The sequence below is a fragment of the Phodopus roborovskii genome, unplaced genomic scaffold (genome assembly GCF_943737965.1).
Source record: "Phodopus roborovskii unplaced genomic scaffold, PHOROB, whole genome shotgun sequence".
Lineage (NCBI taxonomy): Eukaryota > Metazoa > Chordata > Mammalia > Rodentia > Cricetidae > Phodopus > Phodopus roborovskii.
Window position 1 is genome coordinate 14,793,117 of NW_026126517.1, and position 8,105 is coordinate 14,801,221.

General features: G+C 40.8%; 1 protein-coding gene and 1 pseudogene across 1 annotated transcript; one reads left to right on the plus strand and one right to left on the minus strand.

Moving 5' to 3' along the window:
- Nucleotides 1–475: 475 nt before the first annotated feature.
- On the minus strand, nucleotides 476–2,517 carry LOC127231360 (acrosomal protein SP-10). Its single transcript, XM_051196902.1, has 3 exons — nucleotides 2,469–2,517; nucleotides 2,125–2,250; nucleotides 476–908 (listed from the first exon to the last, which is right to left on the minus strand). The coding sequence occupies exons 1-3, from the start codon at nucleotides 2,515–2,517 to the stop codon at nucleotides 763–765; spliced, it is 321 nt and encodes a 106-aa protein (XP_051052859.1). The 3' UTR covers nucleotides 476–762.
- Nucleotides 2,518–5,598: 3,081 nt separating this feature from the next.
- Nucleotides 5,599–7,523, plus strand: LOC127231361 (mitoguardin 1-like; annotated as a pseudogene).
- The last annotated feature ends 582 nt before the right edge of the window (nucleotides 7,524–8,105 follow it).

Sequence of the window (8,105 nt, forward strand, 5' to 3'; positions counted from 1 at the left end):
TTGATAGCTTGGAAACCAGCATCGGACTGACTCAGACCCCCTGAACATAGGTCTCAGTTAGAAGGCCTGGGTAGTCTAAGGAACCTCTGACAGTGGAACCAGGATTCATCCCTGGTGTACAAAAGGACTTTGGGAGCACATTCCCCATGGAGGGATACTCCCTTAACCTAGAGGCAGGAGGAGTCCCTACTCCAAATGAGTTGACAGATTTTGATGATCCCTTCTGGAAGGCATCACTCTCCCTGTGGAGTAGGGGGTGAGTGGGATGGGAGGGTGGTCAGGGGGCATGGGAGGGAGGGAGAAGGAACTTGGATGAATATGTAAAATAAAGCAATAATAAAAAATGTAAAAAAACAATTGTTGCCTGGAAGTGTAAGGTACATTATTAAAAATTGCAACCAAGTTCCTAAAACTCATGTTTTAGGGTACTCAGACTATTCACCCTCCTTTTGACACTTTACCACCCTTATATCTACTCATCTATTTTGCCAAGCCCCACTGATGTGACAAATGCATTGATGACCACATGCAAGCTACATTCATGGTGATGAGGTCTATGGAATACCAGGAATAAGAATTAGCTGATATAATCAGATATACTTTCATAATACCAAGGAATTTCTGTCTGTCCCCAGGTTCTGTGACTTGCACAAATGCGAGGCTGAGAAAAATCTCTAGCTCAGAAAATATGAAACAAAGGGAAGAAAAAAAAGACAGGAAGGAAAGGAAATGAGTGATGAGGTCAACTGAAACTAGCTGACACTAGGTCATCACGATTGGTAAGTCAATGGCATTGCAGAAATCTTCAAAATTGCAGCAGTATGTATGTATTGTTAGACCTTCAGAAAATTTCTCATCAAATTTACAGACATCCGTGCACCTCAACTCCGCACTTTTCAGTTCATAGCCTGTGGAAGAAGATAGCAAAGAGAATTTTGAGAGCGAGGATATGACCTCATATCCAAGTACTTTTGGATTGAGGACACTTTCAATAAAAGAATTTTCTTGAATGGCAGTTAGTGTTCCATGCTTTTAAGACTTCTTGCCACATGTTTTAAGTTACAGGTGGAAAAAGTCCCTTTACCCAAGAGCCTTTACTATGGGAGAACCATTTGCTTAGTGGTGAGCTTAGAGACACACAGCATCATTGACCCTCAAGCAGATATGCATGCTCAGAGGTGAGCAATCAGGCATGTAAAGATCAAGATAATATTATCCCACAAGAACCAGAATCTATGGAATGACAGGAAGGACACACCATGAAAGGTGTCAGGAGATAGATGAAGCATGAAGACTTGAGAAGCACCAAGGTGTCCTGAGGATGACAAACAGTTTTCCAGAGAAGGTGATTCCAGGCTATAATAGAACATTAGAAAAGCTAAAGCCACCAGGACAAAGTGTGAGAAATGGCACATTTAAGGACTGATGTTTTGTAGCCTTTGGACCTTGTAGTAGTTTGAATTAGAACAGCCCCCATAGGTTTGAATATTTCAATGCTAGGTCCTCCCTTGGCCAAAGATTTTTTTGGAAGAATTAAGAAGTGGTGTAGCCTTGTTGGAGGAGGTGTGTCACTAGGGGTTTCAAAAATCAATGCCATCCTCTCTCTCTCTCTCTCTCTCTCTCTCTCTCTCTCTCTCTCTCTCTCTCTCTCCCTCCCTCTCTCTCTCTCTCTCTCTCTCTCTGCCTCATGGTTGTGACTCAGCATGTAAGCTCCTGCACCAGTATCTTGCATTCATGCTTGTTGCCATGCTATTCACCATGATCATCATGGACTTTAACTCTGGGACTTTGAGCCAGTCTTAAATTAAGTGTTTTCTTTTATAATTGTTTTGGCTGTGCTCTTTTGTCATGGGAATGGAAAATTAAACAAGACAGACCCTAAACAGCAGAGATGTTGCAGATCAAGGACTGATGAATGTAACAATATAATGATGGAGGGAAATCCCATTCAGTCAAGATAAACTTAGCTTTATTATTCTTCAAAAGTTGACCCCAGAACAGGGTTTGGGATATCATAACTGGATATCAGTGAACTCATTTTCTTTATGTTCAATGTCTTAGAGATGATGTTTGGAATCACAAAGGATAGGCAGAAATTCTCCAGGGCATAGAGTACATACTTACTTTCATATGTATACCAGGTTCTGCGGATCATACAAGTTTCACCAGGTTTTGTAGTGCATGTCCGATTCCCATCAACACACTCCCCATCTTTGTAAGATGGACATAATACACACTGTACAGTGAGAGCTGCAAAGATAAAGACTGCTTAGAGGAACCAGGTGCCATGCTGTCACTTCCCATGGAAAACCCTGCTTCTGGAACACTTGGCTGAACCCATGTTTTGCCTAATAGGTGTGCTCCAGTCAACAACATGTCTTAACAACATAGACAAGGCAGGGTGAAATAAAAGGCGATTAATTTTCTTCCTTTAACAGATAAGGGAACAGGTTGCAAGCAATACTTACCGGTTTCAAAGCAGAGAAGAAAAAGACACAGCTTCAGGAGGTTTTCCATTTCTCCTGAGCAGACTCTTGCAGAAAAGACTAGAAAAGACTAGACAGCCTCTAAGGAATTTATAGTCCACTCAGGCAGTGACAATGGCCAGTGGGTTCCCAGAAGCAGATCTCAAAGCAAGTCACTCCCACATTGGCAATACACCAAACTCCTCTTCTGTGACTTACTCATTTCCTCATTCCTCTCACATTTCCTTGCTTCAGGGGGCACTAAAGATACACATGACCTGTAAGGCAGTCTTAGCAGCAGCAGCACACGGTGACCCCTGATTTTCTTCCTCTTTCCATGCTATGAGCTCAAACTGTTCTGCTAAACTCCAGCTCAAACTGCTAGAGATCAAAACTAGGCAAGGAAAAACAACTGGAAGAGGGCTGTTGTTGAGCCTGAGTTGCAGCATGGGAGGGCAGCACAGGAGTGTGTCTCCTGGATGCTGGGAAGGTGAACACAGCAGCCTGCTTGTCTAGACAGAAGCTAGTGTGGAAAGGTTGTGTGCACATCCCTCATCTAATGGAAGGGCCATGTTAGCACCTAGTCCTTAATACCAAACAGAGGGCTTCTGTTGGAGCACCTCTGGAGGTGCTCCTTGTCTGGCTAGGGTGGGAAGTGTTTTCTGAAGTCCACTGTGCTTTGTAAGGTCTGCAGGCTGCCAGAGCATATCCTCAGTTTTCAGTGAATGGTCTGTTTAATTGCCTACTGCTGAATATTGTGGTCATGCACAGAAAGCATTAGATGTTCATAATAATAAGCAGTTATCAGAAGCTGTGGGTGCCCATAAAGATGGCTGCATCCTATCTTGGCACAAGGACAGAGAGTTCAAAACTATCCTCAGCAAGTCATAAGACCTAAACGTCAAAGGTGTGGCTACAGTAGGATGTTTGCCTGTCTTAGTCTCAGTAACAACAGACCTGAATCTGAGGTGTGGCTATTCCTGATTCTCAAGGCTAGGGAAGGAGAAGTTTAATCTGAGGTGTGACTACTCCTGACCTCAAGGCTAGGGAACAAGAAGTTGGAGTTAAGGTGTGATTACTGAACCCTTAGAATAGGTGAGGGAAAAAAGTCTGTTTGTTCCGTATACATGATACTGTGTTCCCCTTTTTGGATAAGGTATATAAGAGTGGTGAGAAATAAACTCGTGGCATCTCAGTATTGACTGATCTTCCCTCCTAACCTTTATTCTGTCTCTCTGTCTTTTCTTCATCATCTATAGCTAGCCTTTCCCTCATCCACATTCCCCCACTCAGGTATGGACTTGGGGCCATTCAGCTGGCTCTGATTGCAGCCCCACAAAGACCATGCCCGACAAGAAGCTCAACATAGAATGTGCACTTATAATAACATTAAATGTACTTTATAATATTTTATTATATTATATATTGATATATTACATATATATATCATCTATCTATCTATCTATCTATCTATCTATCTATCTATCTACCTATTTGAGCCAAGGTCTTACTATAAAACCCTGGCCATCCTGGAACTCACTTAGTAGACCAGAATGGCCTTGAACTCTCACAGATATGCCTTCCATAAAACCATACTCCAAGTGTTCAAAAACATCAGTTTCAATTTCCTATGCAATCCCAAATTGGTTAAATACCCTCAGAAGGAATCAATACTTTGTTATCATATGCAAGTGTGTTCTAGGCTATATTGTATATTTTCTTCTCTAGAACTGGTATCATGTATTTATCTGAGGAATAAATTAATGTTAGTGGGAAACTAGAGTTCACAATTGGGGTACGATAGGCATTCATTGATACTAAGTTGGCTATTATTTCTATAGTTAAACAGTTATTTTTTATTTTCCTATTTTGCTCTATTCAAACATAATCTGCTGCATAAGTCTGCATAGTGTTTGAATTTTGTTATTAAGGATAGTGCCATACTCTATTTTTAATTGTATAAAAGTGTCCTTATCTTTGCAAACATATCCCCCATGGAGGGATAACTGCCTTATTCTAGAGATAGGAGAGAAGCCCTAGTCCCTACTTCACAGGACCTGTCAGATCTACATGACCCCAACTGGATGGCATTCCCCTACATATTGTATTGTGGTGGGGGGTTGGGAGGGGAGGGTGTTTAGAGTGCATGGGAGAGGGTAGAGAGGGCAAAAGGGGAGGGAAGGAGGGAGGGAGGGCTTGGGGGGAGGGAGGGAGGGAGGGAGAGGGAACTGGGATCGACATGTAAAATAATAATAATAAAAAAAAAAAAAAAACGCTTTGACTCCAAAATTTAAGTTGAAGAACAAGTTACTGGGGAAAAGTATTTCTATTTTTGTTTCCACAGAAAATGAAAAGATGTGGATTCCTTCCAGACTAATGTGGTTTGATCACACCAGACCGCCTGAAACAGAGTACAAGCTGATCCTACATTCCAAATAGCTGGACAAAACAGCCCTACAGACTACAGCTAGGATATCTGAATCTTCTTCGAATCCCCCAAGACAGCGCCCCTTACCAGCAGGAAGTAGTTTGGAAAGAACGACGCCCAAATTCCCAAATATTGTGTATAAATGTTTGTTTTCATTTAATTGGACTTTGTTATATAAAATTAAATTAAAAATACTCTAAAAAAAAATAAAAGTGTCCTTATGTAACTCATTACATGTATGTTCAAACACTTAAAGGGTACACATATTAGTAGTTTTACACTCAAGTATATAACCATGGGATTATTTTTATTGTTCTTTTATTAACTCAGACACTCTTTTTGGTACTTCTTTTCCCTATCCTAAAATCAGATTTTGTACCAAAGGGTGAATCAAAGTTAGTCTATTAAGTGAGTTAAAGCTAAACACAAGTTGGGGTAGGGGGCTATTCTGAAATCCAGTAGAATCCAACCAAAAATTAGTCAAAAGAGATACAGAAAGCCAATGTACAATATAAAGGGAATAGCCTTTAAAGAAGCTACAATAGTTGTAAATCTATGTGAACCAAGAGTTTGGTCTCCCATTTTCATGAAATAATCACAAATGGTCATAAAAGTCTTACAGACCCAAGAGTAGCAGGTCCTTCAATACCTCGTTCCCATCTTCAGATATATCAATCTCAACTTCAGCTAAGTAAGGCCAGTGAGATGGCTCAGCAGGTACAGAAACCGGCTTCCAAGTCTGGTTATCCAAACTCAATCCTAGGAACTCACATGATATAAGAGCAGAATGGAGTCCCCACCCTGACCTATATTTCATACATGCACATACAAATGGGGAAAAAACTAAATATAATTTTAAAAGTTTAAATCAAGAATTTTAAGACTACAACTACACCACAGTGTACCTAAACCTAGCTACAGAATATTTCATTTAACAAAAAAAGTTCACATTCTTCTCCACACCTATAAAAACTTCTCCAAATGAAATGTAACTATAAGCAACAAAATGAGGTTTAAGAAGTACCAAAGTCAAGATAATACCTTGTAATTTTTCAGGCCTATTTTAGTAAAACTAAAAATCAATAAAGAGAAATCATAGATGCTACAACTACAAAAATACTTGAAGGTGGTGGGACCAGCCTTATCAAAGCTTGGTACAGGGAGAGTCCTGGGACAACCAGTTGGACACTATGTTTCTATCTTGTCTGCCTCCCTCTGTTCCCCACACTAAGAGAGAAGAATGTTAAAGATTAAACTCTGTAAGCACTGACATTGGTTTGTGTTTGTCCTTGGGTGACCAGCATCCTGAGGATCAGCTAGCTTTGCTGTGTGTGCACAGGAATGCAGGGTTTTTGTCCCTTCTTATACATAAGACTTGGCTCACACAGAAATGTATCCAAGTGAGATCTGCTGTTCTTTCAGATAACAGTCACATGGACATTCCAGGCCCTGCTCCCTCACCTCACTCCTTGGCTTTCCTAGAGTTGTGGGAATGTTCAGAAAAAGGTGTTTAGGGACAAGATATTAAACAGAGCCTGCAGCTCTGTTAAGCTGGGAGCCGGAGATGCCATTGCTGAAGAACGCGTGCACATCATAATTAGTACAGAATTCACCCACAAAGTAGAGGCTCTGCTGCAAAGGCAACATCGTCTCCAGGAGTCTGAAGCTACCCTTGGGGGATCTGACCCTAACTACCTTGCAAAATGATACAGCGTAGAGAACACAGAGAACACAGCAAAGCACAGCACACCTACAGCCCGGCGTCGTTTTGTCTCTGCCCTTTTTATAAGAAGCTATACATTTGGTTGAAGAAGGGAAACTTTACTCCTGAGTCCTGAGGACTGAAATGCTGGTTGTCTAGGAGACAGCGACTCTCACCAAACTCCACTGTATAAGGCAGGCTTTCCAGGTGATTCTTTTAGAAGCAGCCAACAGGATATTCCTTGCTCAAAGTGGAAGGAAGATTTTTACCAGCTTTAACTGTGAAAGCATGGAAGAATCCAAAGAAATTTGAAGATGCTTTTGATGAAATGATCTATTTTTTTTAAGAGCAGATTGATCACTGGGATAGTACTGAGATTGAACTTGCTGCCAGAGGGGCGAAATTCTTAAATATTTTGATGTGGTTCTGGATTTTACCTTAATGGATTCCTTTGAGCATTCTGCAAACCCACCAACATCCATACAGAATATGGTGAAAAACCGCTGGCTCAACACTTCCTTCAAGGAAACAGCAGTGGCTTCAAGTTGCTGGTCAGAGCTGAAAAAGAAAGGGCAGTAGTTGAAGATCTCAGATAGATTTTTTTTTTTTGCTCATTTTTATGCCATTTGTGAGCATATATGCCCTGTCTTAGCCTGGGGCTTCTTGAACCCTAGAAATTCTCTATATAACCTATGTTGCATCTTTAAGAATCAAGTTCTTTTCTTTCTCAAAGATATCTTTGACTTTTGAGAAGGTGTATTATTCGAGCATAGACACATTGGCCTGGGACCTCACGCTCTTATTCATTTGCTGCACAGAACTGCTCATCGCCTGTCTTGGTGCTAATGCCCTGAGGCATGCTACTACTTGTACCAGTGGACACAGCCATGTCTTGTACACCACGGTGGTCGAAGGCAAAGTAAGATAAGAACTGAAGAGGCTTGAGAGTGCTGTTCAGTACCTCAAAGCGACTGACTTTGTGAAGTGTGCCTCAGGATCCACAGATGTGGACTCAGGGAGGAGGAAAGAAAGTCTCAAAGAATGGGTGATTGTACTGTACATACACAGAAATTCTGTCATTGAATTCGTGAGAGATTTTTAAATAACCTTTAGGTAATAATTTAAGTTATGAAATGTTGCATATTTTGTGGCTATTGCTTGAATGGAGTCCATTCAGGGTCTTCCCACTGTCTGGAATGTCCAGTATCATTCTTAAAACACATTGCAATGCTTTGCACCTTGAAAATACACTAGCTCAATATGGCTGTGGTTCACATGTGTAAGAATTTATGACTTCTAGTGTCAACATATCTCACTTTGCCTGAAATGTATTCTTAAACATCAAGTTATCTCTTTGTGTAATCAAATGTAGGCAATAGAGGTTTTTAACTGTACTGTTTGCTTTTTGCTTGTATATTTGCTTTTGTATTTGAATCAATGAAATTGTAATCACCAAGGATTAGTATGCTGAACTGCAGTGAATGAAACTGAGCAGTTTACAGTGTGCACC